Raw genomic sequence first — 20,093 nt, 5'->3', positions numbered from 1 at the left:
AGAATCTTAAGCCCCCACTCCAGACCTACTGAATCATAATCTGCATTTTAACAAGATTTGCAGATGATTACATGCACATCAAAGCTTGAGAGCACTGGATAGTCCTCTTCCAACAACATAACTCAGCAGACCCTAGGGAATTGGCTGGAGAAAAGCCTTTCATAAATGCCCTCTCCTCCGCCTTCCTCAAGCAAATTACTTGACATCCCAGGCTTCCTTGCAGCTGGCGTGGCCACGTGACCCAGTTCTTGCCAGTAAGATGTCAGCCCCGGGAGGGTTTCCCTTTTGGAATAGAGTCCAAACTTGAAGGAAAGCCTTGGCTCTCAGGCCTTCCTGCTTCTTCCTGCCTGGGACAAGGACAATGTCTGGAGCTGGAGCAGGTACCTTGCAACCATGAGGCAACAAGCTAAGTGTGGCAAAGCAGAAAGAGGAAAGCGCTGGGTCTCTGGGGGCATTTTGCCTCCATTGTGTCAGCCCTGCCTGGCCTACCCCAAGACTTCCTGTGGCTCAAGACACATCACTCCCCCTGTGTAACTATTAGTTGGCTTTTCAGTTGCTTGCAGCCAAACTCAATCCTGAAACATACCAAACTCTAAAAAAGATTTAAAACTTCATAAAAAAAATAAGCCACAAATAAAATTTAAAAGCAAATAACAAATTCAGGAAAATATTTACCATAAGTTTGACAGAGGGGTAATATCATCAATGTATTAATATCCAAGGCCTTTATAAATTTAGAAAACTGTCTACTGAAAAAGACATAAAGAGTATGGACAGCTTACAAAAGAAGAAATGCAAATTGAAAAATCCGAAACCTCACCAATAATCAATGGAACACATAAAACAAGTCAGAACTTTTTTGCCTATCAAGTTAAGGGTTTTTTTTTTTTTTTTTTAATTCAGAGCAGGCAAATTTGTGTAATCTGTCTAGAAAGCAATTTAGTTGTAATAAGTCCATCCCTCTGACCCAGTAATTCCACTTCTAGGAATCTGTCCTAAAGAAATAGCCAGAAATTTCAGCTGAGCTTTATGTGAGAGGATGTTCATCATGGCATGGCATTATTTATAAAAGTAAAAATTTGGATTCCTACCAAATGCTCAATTATAAGAAATGGATTTAGTAAGGTCAGCACATACACAAGCTGAAATATTTTACAGCCATATAGTAATTTTGCTTTTAACTGTGGTAACGGACAGGATTTTCTAGCGGTCAAGCATTCAGGTTTTAGAGTAAGAGAGACTAGGGTTCAAGTCCTGGCTCACCATTTATAACTGGGACCCTCAGCAAGTTATGTAAGATCTGGAGACCATTTCCCCATCTGTAAAACGATAGAAGCTGCCTAAAAATGAAATAATGTATGTAAAATATTTAGCTCGGACCTAGCCGGAAAGTGTTTCCAGAAGAGAGGCTCTTACTAATATCATTGAACGACATGGAATATATTACATGGAAAAGTGGGACCCAAAACTCCAGCCCAGTGCCCATTTTGTGAAAGAAAAAGGGTGAATATACACATTTTTGAAACACTGGAAGGAAATACAACAGATTGTTAAAGTTGGTTATGTGCAGATGGTTTATTTCCTTTTGGTTTTCAAATATTCTACAAGGAGTAAATACTTTATATAATCAGGAAAATTTTTCACTTTTTTAAAAACCAAGTTTAAAGTCAAGCACTGGAGTCCTTAATTTCTTTTAACACAGTGTGCTTTTTTTTTTTTTACCTACGTCTCTTGAAATCCACCTCCTGACAGATTAATAAGATCTCTTGCTATGTACCAGGTGGTGTTCTAGGCATATATTGAGAGTAAAAACTCTTTAATCTCCATTTTACAGATGAGGAACAGAGAGGTTCAGTCCCTTGCCCAAGGTCACACAGCCGGTAAATGGTAGGGCAAATGAAAACAGTCTAACCACTGTGCCAAGCTGTCTCCTAGACTACCTGGCTCCTCTCATGACCCATCCCCAGTGCCCATTCCCCAGCTGGCCCCACATACCAAGGTGTGTGTTGGTCACAAAGTTCCCCATCCCCGACAGGTCAGGAGCCCCCTCTTCTCTGCTGACAGGGCCATCATTCCACATGAGGTCAAAGCCTCCCACTCTCTTCTCCCTTCCTGTGAGCCTGGACGGGCAGGAGATACAAGGGGATAATGGAGGTGCACCTGGTGGGGCCCGAAGACCCAGACCGGTTCCCCGCTCCCTCCCTGCACCCTACTGGTGCCCATGCTGCTCTTTTGTCCGCCCATTTCCTGGGGGCCCAGACAGGTCTCAGAGGGGTCATCTCCTCTGTCGTCCCCAGGCTCCCACCCTTGCCCTCCGTAACATGAACCTACTTATACTTAAAGTCTGCCGTCCTTCCCCGACCATAAAATCCAGGAAAGCAGGGACTAGGTCTATTGTGTCCTTTACTGTGTCCCCAGGGTGTGGCACAGGTCCTGGCACATATTAGGGGCCCAAATGTTTGTTCAGTGAATAAGTGATGGTAGATATAGAGGACACTCGAGGTTCTGCCTGCTCAGCACACATTTCAGCTTCTTTCAGCCTAAGGGTACTTGACTTTTCCAGGTACTCCTCCCTCTCTCATTCACATGGCTCAGGTGGGGATGATCCCACCCCCCTGGGAGATGGGCACGAGATGTAGGCCCAGTCAATCAGAGTCACAATGATTGGTTCAGAGATGGGCGTGTGACAAAATCCCCACCAATAAGAATGAGAGCCCTCAAACTTTTGCTGGAATAATTGGGAAAAAGCTAATGCATAGGAAAGAAGTGGCGGTTGGGGAGGGAGAGGGAAAAAGGAAGAGAAAGGGAATGAGAGAGACAGAAGAGTGAGCCAGTGTGCAGACAGACCAACCAATACCAACCGAGCACCTGGATTCAGCCATTCTTGAAGTGAGACCCTGGATTTTCCCATTATATACACGTTGTTATAACAATATATAGTCTCTTAATGAACACTTATGGTGAGCTAGACACTTTACAATAAATAATCTTGGTAAATTAACAATCTTGAGAGGTAAACATGATGTTTCCCATTTTACAGATGAGGAAACTGAGGCTCAGACAGGTGAAGTCCAGGGTCTCATGGTCAGGAAGTGTGGAGGAAATCCTGCTGGGCTGAATCTCAGAAGGCCGTAGTTGGTCCTGCTCTGCCCGAAAAGGGCTGAGTCCTTGGACCAGCATATAACCCTGTGTGGACATCTCAGTTTGTCCATCTATGAAATGGCAAGCAGGCCTGAGCCATCCTTACATACTGCTCAAGTCCCAGTGCCGTGAGTTCTCTGTCTTCCTTGCTAGGGGCCCCAGGTGTCATGTCCAGGGGTGCTTGAGTGAGGCTGCCCCCCCCTTACCTGGCCTCCATGTCCACCACATGCAGGGTGTCTTCCAAGAGGCAGATCTTGAGCTCATAGTCCTCCTGGCTGCTGGCTGTCAATGACGGGGATGCATTGACCTCCAGGAGCCACCTGGGGAAGGAGGGGGATGTAAGGCCTTAGGGTTACCTGGTCCGTGGGGCCCCTGGAATTTCGCCGAGAGGCTACATGTGGTGCCTGGGCCCAGCCCTCAATTCAAACAAGGTCGCTCTTTCCATTTTTCCACTACAAGAAAGGACTCAGCAGCTAAAACTTTTTGAAGACAGTGGTCACAAACTCGAAATCCGCACAGGGGCCAGGTGGTACCCAAATGGGGCAAGCGGGAGGGGTGGAGTGATCTTGCCGCCCTCCTATTGCTCCTCCCTCCTTCTTCCAACAGAACCCTAGTGAACGCTTGCCTGCGGAAGGCAAGTGCCTGGCCGCTGGGGGTGGTGGGAGCAGGGAGGAGTGGAGACTGGCGAGCGGGGAAGAGCCGGCCACTGTTGCCACGGCCCCTCCAGGACACTGCTGCCCTGTGGGAGTGTGGCCCAGGGTCGGCAGACCTTCTGAGTTTTCCAGAAAAGGCAAAACTCCAGACTGTTGTGTAAATATCTCCCCGTTTTTTAGAGATCGTCAATGAATTTAAATAAAAAACCATATGAAGTCCAAACTCAAAGTGTCTGTGAGCCACAGACACAGAGGAGGTTGAACTGATGAGGAAAACAAGCCTGAGGTGGTAGGGACCACAGCGATGGGTCCCAAGGGCCTCCAGCTTGCAAACTTTGGTTTTGCGCAACCCGGTCGTTGACAAGAACCTGGGGCCCAGAGAGGGAAGGGCTCACCAGGCAGGTCCGTGGCAGACGCGGGCCCTCCCCTCCCAAACTTGTTTCCCCAGCCACATCCTGCTGCAGGGGCAGAGGAGAGACCCGCTGGCCCCAGGACCCTGTTTCTCTTGAAGCTATCTGACCTAGGCCTCATTCTAGGGCTCCAACTCCTGGGTCCGAAAACCCCTCTGCACCGGTCCAGGGACCCAGGGGAGGGGCTTGGCTCCAGGAGCCGCAGTACTGGCCCCAAAATGAAACCCTGGGTCTGGCTCTGCCCTTGACTTACTGTGTGGCCTCAAGTACCCGGAACAACCCCGCTGGGCTTCTGGGTCCTTTTGTATCACATAGGGGGCCATCGCTGTGGTCCCTACCACGTCAGGCTTGTCTTCCTCATCGGTTCAACCTCCTCCGTGGGCACTGTGGGGTGGCGGGAGCAGGGGGGAGTGGAGACTGGCGAGCCGGGAAGAGCTGGCCACTGTTGCCAAATTCTTGGCAGAAAGCGACATGGTAACAATATTCCCTTATGTGGCACTTTGCATCCTGAAAGCAGCAGGGTTTACAAAGAAGTTTCTTGCCCGGGATTAGGGAAGGATCCCTGGCTCAGCAGATGTTCGGGAAAGGTCTCTCAGTGCCAGGCCCGGGGTTCAGTGCTCTATGGACGGTACCTCATTCATTCCTCATACTAATGCTATAAGCACAATGCCCATTTTACAGATGGGCCAACTGAGGCGCAACACAAGGAAGCGGCAGAGATCAAACCCGGGCGGTCCGGCTACAGCACCTACAACATCCCCCCACTCTCCGGGCCACCAGCCTACCCACTTACGGCTTGAGGTTCTCGTCTATGAGGATGTCATAGCCGTACAGCTCAAAGCAGTGCTTGTCGCTGATGATCACCTTCTGCACACTCTGCAGGCTCCTGACAAAGATGTTGTCCATATCGCTGAAGAGCGTCTCCACCGCCTCGGGCCCGTGCTTGGACGCAAGGTACTGACGGAAGCGCTGGAGCATCCACTTGCAGCCCTGAGGCCCCAAGCACCCAGGGTGGGGTGGGAGAGGGAGCCTCAATTAACTGGGACCCGGTCTGCTGGCACCCTCAAACAATCACCATTGCATGGTCCTTGGGCTGGGACAAGAAGGGCCCAGGCCTGAGTCCGGTGAGTAGGAGAACTCTGAGTTTGTCCCTCTTGTGGGGCAAGGCTACTGCATGCTTGGGGCTGGGGGTGCCCACCCAGAGCCTGTGCCTCTCTTTCTAGAGCACAGCCAGGGTACTCGGGACCCCGTCAGTCCCTGCACAGGGACTTCTTCCCTGGGCCTGCCTTCCTGGGGACAGACTGCACTGGCCATGTGTGTACCCCAAGGCCCAAAGACGACAACTGGTTACTGTTTTCAGGAAAATGGGAGTGTGCGGGATGGAGCTGGGGGAGGGAAAGGAAGCGAGCGGGTGTGAGCTGGGGGCCAGGTCTCCCTGTGCCCCACTGTTCTGGGTCTTAACTCTGAGAAGTCTGAGAATTCTAAATTTGAACCTGACCTTGCCAAGTTATTAGATAGGTTATTAGATTATTAGATGGATGGATGGATGGATGGATGGGAATGTACTTGTCAAGGTAGGAGGATAGAACACATTTTGTTACAGGGTGTGTTTCTTTGAGTTGTAACTTAACTGTTTAGACACATGATGTACTCTTGCCTTGGGCCCTGCAAGTGGGAAGGGTGGTCCTGACCTCACTGGTGAACTATGAGCCCAAGATAGGCCTGTCCTGGGCTCCTTGGTACCCCACCTCCACACCCCAACCCGGTCCCAAAAGGCTGGCCCTGGAAGGCAGAAGCCCAGCTTCCTCACCTTCTTTGCGTGGTAGTCAGGAGATGTCTTTTGCACAGCAACGTTGGTGAGGTGAACGTCTGGGTGAGGTTGGTGGTCAAGGACTAGTGCGAATAAGGAGGAGCCCTGTGCCTTGTAGCCCCCAGAGACCAAACTAAGACTTGTGCTTGGCCATTGATGAGGAAGGCTACCAAACAGCCCAGACAGCACGGATGTGGGCCTTGTAACCAGATGGGCCTGGGTTCAAATCCCACTTGTATCTTTACTGGCTGCCCTCCCCCCGCCCGAGCAAGTCGCTTAACCTCTGAGCCTGTTTCCTCACCTATTGAGCTGGGTACATAGGCAAAGTAGCAAACCATCAAAACCAATCTGTAGAGAAGTGGAACTGATTCGTTATGAACTCTTTCAGCAGGAAATTTTTTTTGCTTAGAAATGACAACAGAAATCAGAGGAAGTCAGTGGATGGGCCAACTATGTAAACATAAAAATAATCAGATATCAAGACACGAATGAAAAGCAAGCATGACTAGAGACAAGATTTGTAGCAACTATGATAGGCTAATGTTTTTTGTCACATGAAAATCCCACATAAATTGTTAACAATAAAAATTTATGACCCTAATAGATAAGTAAATAGAGGGATATGAACACATCAGAGGAGACATAACTGGCAAAAGACCATCTGGGAAAATGCCTAAAGTTTCCAGTAATAGAAGATACCCAATTTTAAAGGGATGCAAATGGGGCAAAAATACAATTGGAAGAAATGCAAATTCTAAGGTAAAATCCTGCTTCCCCATTAAGTCAGTTACATATGTTTTAACCTTTTTATCTGGAAAAACTCAAAACTCACAGAATCATTGCAAGTATACTGAATGCCCGTATATGCTTCACCTATACGTGCCAGTTGTTTTAAAAATGTCTCTTTAAAATGGTTGTCTTCAGAACCGGAGAGCAGGGATAAAATGGGCCCTGTCAATGGAAGGGTAAAAATACAAAAGAACCTTCTGGAAAACAATCTAACCATAAGCCCTTGACCCAGAAGTTACACTTCTGCAATGTCATCTGAAGGAAAAAATTTAAATATAGTAAAAGATTTATGAAAAATACATTTCTTTGTGGCACTATATGTCATAATTGGAGGAAACTGAATACTTCCCAAATGCCCACAGCATGGAGAATTAGTAAACCAGTAAATCCAACTCAGTGGAATATTTTATAACTAATAAAAAATGTCTGCAAGGAAAATACTGACATGTGTAGTGAAAAAGCAGTTATGTTCATATGGTGGGATCACTCCTTTATAAAATACAAACAACAACAACAACAAACCATACAAATGAACCTAGGAGGAAATACATCAGAAGGGTGAGTAGTTGTCTCTGGAAAACGTGACTAGAGAAGGCTTTTCTCCCCCCACCCCCTTTTCGTACATTTTCTGAATTTTCTGATTTGTCTTTAAAAAGCTATACTATTTGTATTGTGAAAGTTATACTCTTTAAATATTTTATTATATTTATTATTAAAGTAATACATAATGGTTGTAAAAACAATTGATAATACAGGAAAACATGTAAAGTTGGAAATAAAAGTTCCTGACCTGATTCTAATCCTCCGTGGTTTTCAGAATTAATAAATTAGTGAACATCCTTTCTTATTTTCTTCTAAACAGAAACATCCTTCCTTAAAAGCCAAATCAGGATCATAAACCTACCAGTTCTCTATCTGTGTGTTGTTATTCCCTTAATAGTCTATCTTAGATGACTTTCCATGACAGTTCAATTTACCTCATTATAACAGCTGTGCAATTTCATGCAGATGCTTTATCATTCCTTTTACCACCCCCACAAAGGCGTTTTAACTTATTTCTACGTATTATTACAGTGTTGAGGTGGTTACTTTTGTATTTTGTGTGTGTGTGTGTGTGTGTGTGTGTATGCATATAATATTTGAGTAGCTGTGCATGAACTATATATAAAAATGTAAATATATATATTTAAGGTCAGGTTAAAATATGTCTTATTATTCTGTGATCCAAAGTTGCTTTATTATATTTTTTTAAAGAGGTATTTATTTATTTGAGAGAGAGAGAGAGAGAGAACAGGGGGTAGGGGCAGAGGGGGAGAGAGAGTCCCAAGCAGACTCTGTGCTAGGCACGTAACCTGACGTGGGGCTCGATCCCACAACCCTGAGATAATGACCTGAGTTAAAGCTAAGCATTGGTCACTTAACCGACTGAGCCACCCACGTGCCCCCAAAGTTGCTTTATTATTTTAAAAAGTTGCATGTGTAATAGAAGGAAATGTGGCAAAATACTAACATTTGTCAAATCTGGATGATGGATGCCTGGATTTCTCTGATAGTCTTTTCTACATTTTTCTATACGTTTTAACTATTTTAACATTTAAAAATCAAAAACAATGAAAAGAAGTTGTGGAAAATAATGTGTATGCACTCACTGTGCAAACAGGAAAGCCTCATTAACTAGAAAGTAGTCCTGGAGGAGGCTGAAATTTGCTTATTAAGGCCCCACGACCCCAGAGATACACAAACACTTGTAAATAGCGGGGAGGGGATGACTAAGGTGTGCTGAGCGCTCACTCTGGGCTTAGCACTGTCCTAAATGCTTTACATGTGTGATTTAATCTTAACAAAACACACGGTGGCCAAAGAAATGAACCTAAAATAGATGTTAACTTGCATATGACAAATGCTTGTTAGAATTACAAAATGAAACAAACATACTAAAGATGCTGAAGTTGGAAAGATAGGGGGAAAAGTCGTAGGACATAGCCAGGAGGGCTCCCTCCCATTCCAGCATGCAGGCAAGTAGCTCAGACAGACCCATAATCCAGAGACAAATTTAAGGCGAGAGGCGCGAACTGGCTAGAAGCATTGGCTGGGTTGCCTGCGTCAGCAGCTTAGCAGACGCAGCACCTTCCTTTCCTTCTCTCCCACATGCAGGCAATCTCGTCCTGCTGATTTCTCATCTCCCCATTTCTGGACTGTCAACCTCGTTTCTTCTGATGCTCACGTCTAAAAATCTTAGAAATGTTATTTTTGATGTGGATATTCTAACCGAATAATACACTCTCGTGGTTCAAAAATCAAAAGGCATCAAAATGTGTCTGAGGACATATGTCCTTCCCCACGCCTGTGCCCACCTGCCCAAGTCCCCTCCCAAGGGCAACTTCTGTTTCCAATTTCTTGTACTTCCAGAGATGTCTGTGCACAGATACACAGAGAGAGAGATCTGTGACGTGAATGGAAGCATACTTTTCAGAGTTCTACACTCCACTTTTTTCCAACTGACAATACATCACCGAGATTATTTCACATCTGTACATAAAGCACGGCCCCCCATTCCTTTTTAACAGCCACATAGTATTCCATCATGTAAATGAGCCATTGGTCTTATTTCCTATCTTTCTTTGCTCTCACAAACAAGGCTGTGCAGTGCATAACCTTTCAACCTCTCTTTTCCTATACCATGAGTGTGCGTGTAGGGTAAATTCCCTGAAGGGAATTGCTGGGTCAGAGAGCATGTGTTTTTTGTCTTTTGATAGACATTTGCCAGGTCGCCTCCGAAGCGGTTGTACCAACTTATACTCCACCAGCAACACCTGTACTCCCCTAGCCTCGCCGACATAGTGTGTTACCAAATTTTCGGTCCCTGCCATCGTGGTGGATGAAGAGGGCATCATGTTTGAGTGAATATGTGAGCCAATGACTAAAGCACATGAAAGGATGCAAACGTTCTCCAGAGAGGCTCAAACTCTCCCATCCTACGACCGTGAACCAGTGCGGATGGCTGGCACACCACCAAAGTGACCGTCAGGCAGAGCAGTTTGGGGTGAGCTGCTCTGAGCAAAGCGGAGCCGCTCCCCTGGGATCACAGGGGGCTCCCTACAGGACTGTCAGGGCCCGGAGGAAGGGACCAGGCCCGTCTTGTTCGCTGCTGTTATCTCCTGTGCCCAGACCCCAGCTTGGCGCTCTGTGGAATGAGTAAGTTCACCCTGACCAGCTGGGAGGTGGGAAGGGGCAGGCTGCACGGGAGATGGGTAGGCAGCGATCCCAGGATACATTGGTCATCAATGCTGCTCAGGGTGAAGCGGGTGTTGGAGAATCGGGCAAAGCCATCCCGGTACAGCCAGGCCCGAAGCGGGAGGTACTGCGTCCAGGAGGGAAAGGAGGGGGAGGCAGAGGCAGGGGTGAGTATGAGCACTTTTGCCCCTCTGAGCTTTTGAACCTGCTGTTTCCTCCACCCGGAGTGCCCTTCCTTCCTTCCCACATCACCCCTCAAGAATCTGCTCCAGCGTCAGCCTGCTCCAATTCTAGCCCCTCCTTTCCTGGTGCTGGGGGTGGGAAGAAGGTACAGAAGGGAGTAGAATGAACAGGCCTCTTCTCTGCTCCACCACCACGGGCAACACCCCAGCTCAGCGTGTGTCCATAATCCCCACCAGACAGTAAGCTCCAGGAGCACAGGGCTGAGCCTGCGTCCCACTTCCCTATGTCCGGTGCCCCACACAGAGTGCCATACCATGAAGGTCTGAGCACTGTTGAATGAGTGGTGGGGGGGAGCACAGCAACTCCTGGTTTGAGAGCAGGCTCTGGGGCTAGGCTGCCTGGATTCGAACCCCAACTCTGTCGGTCACCAGTGTGTGACTTTGGACAAGCCACTCAACCCCGCTGTATCTGTTTCTTCATCTGTAAAATGAGGATAATAATAGAACGGACCTCCCTGGTTATTAGGAGGACTGAATGAAATAAAATCTGCCAAATACCAGGGCTTGGTACTTAGTAGGTGCTCGTAAAAGTTAGCTGCGGTTACCACGGATGGCTGGGTGAATAAAAGGTAGAGGGCAAACCCAGACCCTGGGATGGCAAAAGTCGGATTTGTTTACTCACCCCCCTCTTATCCTCAGATGCCCCGTGGGTTCTCCCAGGCAGGCAAAATCAGACAAGCTCGCACAGGTGCCCCCCCCCGGAATGGCTTCTGCCCCCTGTCTCCCTCCAGCTATTCCTTACCTGCGGCTGGAGAAGGGGCCCCTTTTAGCTACTCACCGACATCACCAGCACATAGACGCGCAGGTCAAACTTGCGGCCTGTCGGGCAAGGAGAGAATTCATGCAACAAATACCGACCATGGGCCAGGCACCGTGCTGGGTTTGTGGGTTATAGTGATGGACATACAGAGGTGAATGCCAATAAAAGCACACGAGGTAGAAGGACAGGGTAACTGGCGGGGAGGGTTAATACCCAGAAAAGCCTGGGGTGCCTGGGTGGCTCGGTTAAACATCTATCTGCCTTTGGCTCAGGTCATGATCTCGGGGTCCTGGGATCAAGCCCCACGGCGGGCTCCCTGCTCAGCGGGGAGCCTGCTTCCCCCCTTCCCTCGGCCCCTCCCCACCCCCCAGCTCGTGCTATCTCTCACTATCTGTCTCTCTCAAATAAATAAATAAAATCTTAGGACATGCTGGGGAAAGGCTGAAGACATGGGATCAGGAAGGCTTCATGGAGAAGGCTCCAGGAAGAGAGGTGCCCACTAACCCAGAAGGGTGGGCCTTGGGGCCCGGAGCCAGCAGAGTGGAAGGATATGGGGTCAGTGAGGTCAGTGAGGTCAGCAAGGTCAGCAGGGGCCAGCTCATGTGCAGGTTTTGCATTTCGTTTCACCAACCATGGGAAGCCACTGAAGGGTACCTTGTCCCCCTGGCTACTGTGTTGGAGCGGAGCACAGGGGGCCAGAGCAGCTGTGGGTACCAGTGAGGACGGGAGGGGACAGCGGCCAGAACCGGGATGGAGGGGTCAGACGGATTCAAGAGCTGCATGGGAGCCTGATGGAGGTCGGAGGGGGGAGGAGAAGAGAGGGGCACACCCGGAATGGTCTCCGACCTCTGGCTTAGCACCCAGGGCTGGAGGGGCTGGGGACACGGGGAGGCTGGGGAATGAGCCCCATGGCAGGGGGAGGGCGAGGTTGGATGTTAGGCTCGCTGCTGGGTTTGAGTTGCTGGCAGGTGCCCAAGAGGGCATGCCGCAGGCTGTGGGACATCAGGATCCGGGGTGTCAGGGTGAGGTCTCAGCTGGAGACAGAAAGCTGGGGGGTCACTGACATCCGGTGATGCCACAAGAAAGGATGGGGTCACTGTGGAGAGAGGAGAGGACGTTGCCCGGGGAGGTGAGAGCAGCCAAGCAGCACAGATGCTTGTTCTGGGCAGAGGGGCCATCTCACCTCCTATCAGGTAGGGATTTTCGATATAGCGCTGAGCTACGTAGTTCTCCACAGGGATCTCATCCTTCTGGTCATCAGAACTTCTTGCATCCTAGTTGTAAAAATAACGATTATTAACATTTATGGAGCATTCCTTGTGTAGGAGGCATTGTGTTAGGTACTGTCCTCGGGGTATATCAACCCCTATCAGGGAAGTAAGTACTCATGTTATCCCCAGTTTACAGATGAGAACCTGAAGCACAGAGAAGGGGAGTGACTTGCCCAAGGTCACACAGCTGTGCAGTGGCACAGCTGGGAAGGAGACCCGCAGGCTGGGCCCAGAGTCTCGGCATTTAACCTCCAGACCTGCGCTGTCCATTTACATTTAAACTGATGAAAAGTAAATGAAATTAAATACTCCCACATGGATGTCCCTTGAGGACATTACGCTAAGTGAAATAAGCCAGACACAAAGGACAAATACTGCTTGAGTCCACTTAGATGAGGTCTCTAGGGTCGTCAAATCCACGGAGATGGCAAGTAGAAGGATGGCCGCCAGGCGCTGGGGTGGGAGGAGGGGAAATAGGGAGCCGGTGTTTCTTGGGGACAGAGTTCTGGAAGTAGATAAAAGAGTTCTAGAGGTGGACGGTGGGGAAGGTTGCACAACAGCGTGAATATACTTCATGCCACTAATTATACACTTAAAAGTAGTCAAATGGCAAATTTTATTTATATAAAAAAAAGGAAAAGAAATGTAAAATCCAGCCCTTGAGCGGTACCAGCAGCTTTTCAGGTGCTCAGTGTCAACACGTGGCTAGTGGTCGCCACACCGGGGAGAGTACAGGCACACACTGGCCCCCCTCTGTAGAAGGTTCCATTGGTCAGCGCTGCCTGCAGCACCACACAGACACCCAAGGACATTCCTGTCCCTTCTCTGCCTGCGGGTTCTCCCGCCCTCACCAGCCCAGCTCAGGAAGACAGCAATGCCCTCTCTCACACCTGTGCAGCACCTCACCGTCCGCAAAGCCCTTTCTCACCCACTGCCCCCCTTCCCAGTAACCTTGTGAGAAAACTGAGGCCCAAAGGCAAGTGTCACTCACTTGGTGAGGTCACACAACAGCCCAGTGGCTGGGAACCCCTGGAATTCAGGGTTCCTGGCCCCCAGGGCAAAATTTCCTCCACTTACTGTCACACCACCCCAAGGTAACCAGGCCTCCCCTTCCCGGGCGCCGGACCACCCCCTACCTGTACTCACATGGCTGCCAGAGGGATTGACAGCGCTCCGGGCCGGCGGGGCCTCTAAGCTGGTCAGCTTCTTGCCGGCGGTGCCCTGCCGGTTTCATGGGCAGAATCAGGACACACAGGGGAGGGGGGAAATTCATTTTTTGAGTACCAGCTCGTGCAGTAGGTGCTGGTTGTGTAGGAGTTGGTCATCCTGCTCTTCTCCCTCACCCTGCACTAATTTTTTTTTTAAGATTTTATTTATTTGAGGGCGGGGGAGAGAGGGAGGGAGGACACAGAAGTGGCATGAGAAGCAGACTCCCTGCTGAGTGGAGAGCTGGACGTGGGGCTCGATCCCAGGACCCTGGGATCATGACCTGAGCCGAAGGCAGATGCTTAACCAACTGAACCATCTAGGCGCCCCCCCCCCACCCTGCACTATTAAAATCTCTCAGGTTCAGAGGGGTTCAGCAATTTTCCCAAGACCACACAGCTGCAGAACGGCATAGGCAGGACTGGAACCAGGATTTCTGCTACGCTGTGTCTGGGATAGGGATGGGGTAGTGGGGAGGGAGGGAGCTACCTCAGGCTCAGCCTAGGATCTACAGGAAGACTCGGCCGGACTCTCCCCAACCAGGTGAGTAGGAGGCCATGTTCTCAGGTTTTAGGCATATTAACTCATTGCGTCCTCAGCAGGTACTATTACTACTATCCCCCATTTCCTCAGGCACAGACAGGTGAAGGATCTTGCCCAAGGTCACACAGCTATTAAGGGGGAAAAAAAAACCAAGATTTAAACCCGGGCAATCTGGCTTCAGGGACCCCATTCCTATGGGCCTGCCCCAGAGCTTCCTTGCCACCCTCCAAGCTTTGAAAGAGGGAAGGCGGGGCCCCTCATTGCAGCAAGGGCAGAGGTAAGCTTACCTTCCTCCAGTCCATGATGTCCTTCAGCCTCCGGAAGAGGAAGATGCCCTTCCCTTGGGACCGGGCTACCTGGGGTGGGGGTGAGCGCAGAAAGAGCAGCTCTCAGCCCCATGTTGCTCCTTGTCAGCCCCTGTGCCTGGGCACCTGCCCAGACTTCGCTCACAAAGGCATACAATGGCATGAATTATACAAAAGAGCAGACAATTAAAAAACCATTTCTAACAGTCTTGGGAACACATCATCCAATTCTTTTTTTGGAAATCAATTTGCCTTCCTAATTAGGTTTTGCTTCAGCTAATACTGATCAGCCTGCATTTACTGAATCCCAGCATGGGTAATTCATAGCTTCACAGAGTCCAGGGACTGGGGACATCTTTAATATCATGCAGAGCAGTCAGCACCAAAGGCATTACTCCCTCCTGTGAAATCCCTCGATGATGGTCACCTGCCTGGCCTTGCCCGTCCACAGTGCCAGGGAGCTCACCACCCTCCCCCACCTCCCGACGCAGCTCATCTGTTGCAGGATAGCACTAGTCAGCAGTCATCCCAAAGGCACAGATTAGGTGACTACTGTGTGTTGGGCATGATGCTATTGAAGTGACCTAGACCTCACAGAGCCTTCACAGCCTAACCTGTGTTGAGCTCAAATTTGCCAGCCTGGCTCTGGGCCTGTAGGGCCTCCTAAAACAAATCTGATCCCTGGGTCCCAGAACAGCCCTTTGATCATCTGTAGCCACTGAGCAGGTCCCCCAGAGTCGTCTTTCCTCTAGCATTAAGGCACCCAGGGAATGCAAACTCTTGTTTCCCTCTGTTCTCCTCTGAGCACGGCCAAGTTGGCCAGTGTGAGGCTCTCTGTACAATGTAGGGGCAGGCAGAGTGGTTGGGCATGGATGGCCAGGTTGCCCACTGCGTGAAGGGCTCCCGGTCATGGAGGCAGTGGGAGCCCAAACCCAGCTCCGCCCTGCCCGCAGCGCCGTGTGCTTGATTCAGGGTTGTGCACACCCAGAAGACACATGTGGAGCACTGGTAGGGCTCAGGGACAGCTACCTGTGCACCACTATTTTGGAAGCAACTCATCAGTGCGCATCAAGGGCTTCCATGGGCTCACGGCCATGCAAAAGACTTAAATCCACTTCACAGAAGAAGGTCACCCAATGTAAACAATGAAAAGTCACTCGGCTTCATTAGTCTCAAGGAAATGCAAATGAAAACCCCAAGAGGATACCACTCCATGCTCCCTGAGAGTGGTTAAAATTAAAAATGAACAATAGGGTCGCCTGGGTGGCTCAGTAGGTTGAACATCCGACTCTTGGTTTTGGCTTAGGTGACGATCTCGCGGTGGTGAGATCCAGCCCCACCTCAGGCTCTGCACTCAATACGGAGTCTGCTTTAGGTTCTTTCTCCCTCTCTCTGCCCCTCCCCACTCTCTTGCTCGATGTCTCTCTAAGATGAATAAATAAAATCTTTTCTAAAGGATTAAAACAATGAAAGACGAACAACAGCAAGTGTTGGTGAGGCTGTGGAGAAACTGGCACTCACAGCTGCTGCTGGGAGTGCACATCGTGGGAAACAGGCAGCATCTGCTAAAGCTGAACACAGGCACCTGCTCTGACCCAGAAGGGCCTCTCCTAGGCCCCCACACGGCAGAAACGGGTGCACCCGGGCACCCACGCATGCATCCCAGAACATCCACAGCAGCACAACTCACAGTGGCTCCAACCTTGAAACGGCCCAGAGGATAAAGAGTCACATGGTGGAACAGTATACAGCAGTGATGACTAGCAGTGGGCAGTCACCCGCGTCAGTCGGGATGAATCTCGTGAACATAATGGTGATGGAGAGCAACCAGACTCAGCGCAGCAGTATCTCATGATTCCCATGATATCAAGTACAAAGGCAGACAGATGCGTCTGTGCTGTTAGGGCCTAGAGGGCTAGTGAGTGGGAGAGGGTCTGGGGGAGCTGCCCAGGGGCCAGCCAGCGCTGTCTATGGCCTGGGTGCTTGTTACTCAAGTGTGCTCACCTCCAGAAAATTTACCAAGCTGTGCCCCCGTAACTCGGGCATATTCTGTTTACTAAACTTCAATTGAGAAGTTTTATTAAGGCTCCTGCCTTTTGTTTTTTTGGTTTTAAGATTTTTTTTAAATTTATTCATTTGAGACACAGAGATACAGAGAAAGAGAGAGAGAGAGAAAGAGAGAGAGCATGAGGAGGGGGAGAGGGCAGGCTTCCTGCTGAGCAAGGAGCCCGACGCGGGGCTCGATCCCAGGACCCCGGGATCATGACCCGAGCTGAAGGCAGATGCCTAACCATCTGAGCCACCCAGGTGCCCCAAGCCTCCTGCCTTTTGATCTGGGAGCCCCCACCCCCACCCTGGTGGGCTGCCTTCCCTACAGTCATTCCCTTCCGTCTCTCTGGCCGTAGAGCCAACCTCTCACACGGAGGCTGGGAGGACCACACACCTGTTCTGTCAGCCTCTCTTGCAGCTCTTGGGAACCACATGACTAGTTCTGGCCAACGAGACCTACAGAGACGTCTGCTTAGGGCTTTGGGGCTTCTAAGAATGACTTTCTTCCTTGTTAAAAATATCAGGATCAAGGCGGAGGAGGAGAGAGGGAGGGAGCCAGAGCTGGAGGGAGAGAGAGAGAGACGAAGAGATGCCTGGCTCCTTTCCTTCTCTCTCTGAATGCTACAGTCTGAGGAGGTGAGGTCTAGAGCTGTCACACATGGTGTGACACAGTGACACATCTGATGGCAGAAAATCAACACATGGAGGGCTTTGAACGGTATCATTGAGCCCATCCCCAAACCTGGAACTTCCTACCTCTGGCTTTCTTGTTAGAGGAGGTAATAAAACGCCTTTATTGTTTAAAGCATTGTTTGTTAGTGGGGCACCTGGGTGGCTCAGTCATTGAGCGGCTGCCTTCGGCTCAGGTCGTGATCCCAGGGTCCTGGGATGGAGCCCCGCATCGGACTCCCTGCTCCACGGGAAGCCTGCTTCTCCCTCTCCCACTCCCCCTGCTTGCGTTCCCTCTCTCACTGTCCCTCTGTCAAATAAATAAATAAAATATTTTTAAAAATAAAAAATAAAAATAAATAAAACATTGTTAGTATGTTAGCAAACATGCCTGTTCCAGGAGATGCCTTTCTAAGGGAATAATCCTCAAGAGTGGAAAATAAACTTCCTGCTTGGTGATAATATCAGGGTTTTTAAGACTGGGAAATCACCTACTATCTAGCTCCAGCAGATTGTAGTTTGCAAAAAGAGTCACAAAAATATTTCCAGTCCCATATGTTTTTCCAGAACCTTGCTACCCCCCATCACCCGACCCTCCACAAAGAGGTGAAGTCGATGTGCCCTCCCCTTGAATCTGGGCGAGCATTTAGGACTGTCTCTACTGATCGCAGATGGCAGGGGTGATGTTGTGTGGATTCCAATGCTGGGTCATCCAAGGCAATACAGCATCCATACAGCTTTCTCTTTGGGGGATGGTTGCCCTTGGAACCCAGCCACCATGCTGGGAGGAAGCTCAGGTCATATGGAGAGGCCCACACGGAAGGCAACTGAGTCTTCCAGCCCTCCACCCTGGCTGAGCTCCCAGCCAGCAGCCAGCACCGACTTGCCAGCCGAGTGAGTGAGCCAGCTTGGAAGCGAATCCTCCAGCCCTCATGGGAGCCCTCCCAGTAGACGCTGCTGGAGCAGCCAGGAGTCTTCCTTGGCAAGTGTTGCCCAAATTGGAGGCTCAGGGGTTAAATAAGACATGACTTTTGTTTCCAGCCACTGAGTTTTGGGGTGCAGCAACAGAACATGGACACTAACATTAGGGGAATGGTTTATAACGACAGCAGATGTTTCCTACACGCCAGGCACCAAGATTTACGCACCTTACCTCGTGAAAGCTTTACCAAAAAATCCTCTACGTAGGCATTAATACTATCCCCGTTTTGCAGCCAAGGAAACCAAGGAACAAGGCCAAGCACTCTGTTCAAGGTTACCCAACCAGCAGGTGACAAACCCAGGTAGTTAAAACTGTGCTTCACAAGCCTGAGGCTCATGCACCTTCCGCAAAGTGCCAGGGAGTACACAGAATCACACGACAGACATGGTCGACTCCTGGGAGTATCGATCTTACTTGATAATTTGGAAGTAAAACATATTATTTTTCTAAAAAGATAAATCAATTGGAAAACAATATGAATGGATTATGAGAATGAGCCATACTTTGATTTTGCACCACCTGCAGCCACCCAGGGCCCTCGACCCGCTGCTGCCACTGCCTGTCCTGCCCCTGGGGGCCATTCATCACGTGGCATTCACTGGGTGTTACCCATGGGGTTGGTGGTCTACTCAGCTACCCTGAGCAGGGGAAAAAATTCCCTTTTTCTCTGCCAACAAAACCCCATTTGTTTTTTCCTTGTTGTTTGTTTAATGTAAGCTCTACCCCCAACGTGGGTCTCAAACTCACAACCTTGAGATCAAGAATCACATGCTCCACCAACTAGGCCAGCCAGGCGCCCCCAGAAGAGCCCCATCTGGATCACCTCTTCCCGGTGGTCCTGCCCCCCTGGGAGCCTGAGCCCTCCCGGGGCTCCCACGCCCCTGCCGCCACGTGACTGTTCGGGCGCGGGCCAGCAGGTACCAGGGGAGGTCTGCGGCAGTGACCTCTGGGAAGTTCGTGTCTTCTTCAAAAGGGACACAAGACCAGGGTGTTCGTTTATTCCTGCGGCAGGTGAAGGGGTGAGGAGGCGAAGCTAAAGGTGTGGCAGCCACGTTGTGACTGAGAGGAGAAGCCAGCCCACTGGGGTGGGAATTGATGATGCTGTTGAGCTGCCCACCAAGGTTGTTGAGTCGTTCCTGGAACTGACCTTTCATGATTAAAGGAAATGTCCTGGCGTCCGTAAACTTGAATGAGAAGAACATTTTTCACCCTAACCAGATTTTCCCATTGCCTTCCATTATGAATGCGGACAACATACCGTAGTAGTATTAGCCACGCCTGTGACTTTACTTTCAGAAGAAATCTCAGTTATTTTTATATCACATTACGGTGGTTGCAGATATCTCAAAATATTGTTTATGCTCATTATGACTTTGAAATTATGGTAACTATGGGCCTGCTGTTAGACTCTCTTCAGCTGTGAATGAAACTTCTACGGCATCAAGAACGTTTCGTAGTGTGTGTGGTGGTCGTGTGAGGCTCTCTCTGGTCTCTAACGGCAGGACCATGCTGACTGCCAGACTGGCAGCCAGTGGTGCAGTGCCTGCCTGGCCTCGCCTGCAGGAGCTTCTCCTGCCACAGACCAGCTGACCCAGGCCCGCGTAGCCAGGAAGCCTGGCCCACTCCTGGGAGACAGGGGACCTCCTCTGGCCGGAGGCCTCCCCCAGGCCTCTAGGTGCTTCTCTTCCTTCCCTTTCTCCCTCACTGGGTCTGACAACTGTCCCAGCCCCTGTCCCGTTCCCTGCCCCCATTCCTTACAGGCAAAACTCCCCACACATTCGATCTTGCCTTGGCATCTGTTTCTCAGAGGACCCACTAACTGTTTGTTTGATAACTGTTTTTCAATATAGTTACTTCCTTTTATAATCAAATTACTTTATCCTTTTAAAAACACTCTTTTGTGACAGTGTGAAACACGATTTTCACCAGATGCCCAAGAGACCCAAGACGAGCCCCTGCCCTCTTGTTCGAGCTCCCATTAGTCGGGGCTTCTGTTCTGTGCTGCCCAAAGCACCCCCCGACTCTTTGA

The 20,093-nt window shown here is 49.8% G+C and overlaps 1 protein-coding gene across 3 annotated transcripts in view; it reads right to left on the bottom strand.

The window, feature by feature from the left end:
- The window catches only part of TTLL9 (tubulin tyrosine ligase like 9), a 39,224-nt gene that overhangs the window by 4,371 nt on the left and 14,760 nt on the right, over positions 1–20,093 (bottom strand). For 2 of the 3 annotated variants that reach the window (XM_027621502.2, XM_027621504.2), the window contains 9 exons: positions 14,347–14,415; positions 13,457–13,531; positions 12,223–12,313; positions 11,058–11,098; positions 10,077–10,164; positions 6,015–6,073; positions 4,998–5,194; positions 3,348–3,461; positions 1,996–2,120 (listed from right to left, as the gene is read on the bottom strand). In XM_027621502.2, coding sequence (XP_027477303.1) covers positions 1,996–2,120; positions 3,348–3,461; positions 4,998–5,194; positions 6,015–6,073; positions 10,077–10,164; positions 11,058–11,098; positions 12,223–12,313; positions 13,457–13,531; positions 14,347–14,415 — 859 coding nt within the window. The remainder of the gene's footprint in view (positions 1–1,995; positions 2,121–3,347; positions 3,462–4,997; positions 5,195–6,014; positions 6,074–10,076; positions 10,165–11,057; positions 11,099–12,222; positions 12,314–13,456; positions 13,532–14,346; positions 14,416–20,093) is intronic. The other variant, XM_027621503.2, reaches the window with a different exon arrangement.

The sequence above is a fragment of the Zalophus californianus genome, chromosome 8 (genome assembly GCF_009762305.2).
Source record: "Zalophus californianus isolate mZalCal1 chromosome 8, mZalCal1.pri.v2, whole genome shotgun sequence".
NCBI classification, from domain to species: domain Eukaryota; kingdom Metazoa; phylum Chordata; class Mammalia; order Carnivora; family Otariidae; genus Zalophus; species Zalophus californianus.
Note: the sequence above shows the minus strand (reverse complement) of the source record. Positions and strands in the feature narration are given on the sequence as shown.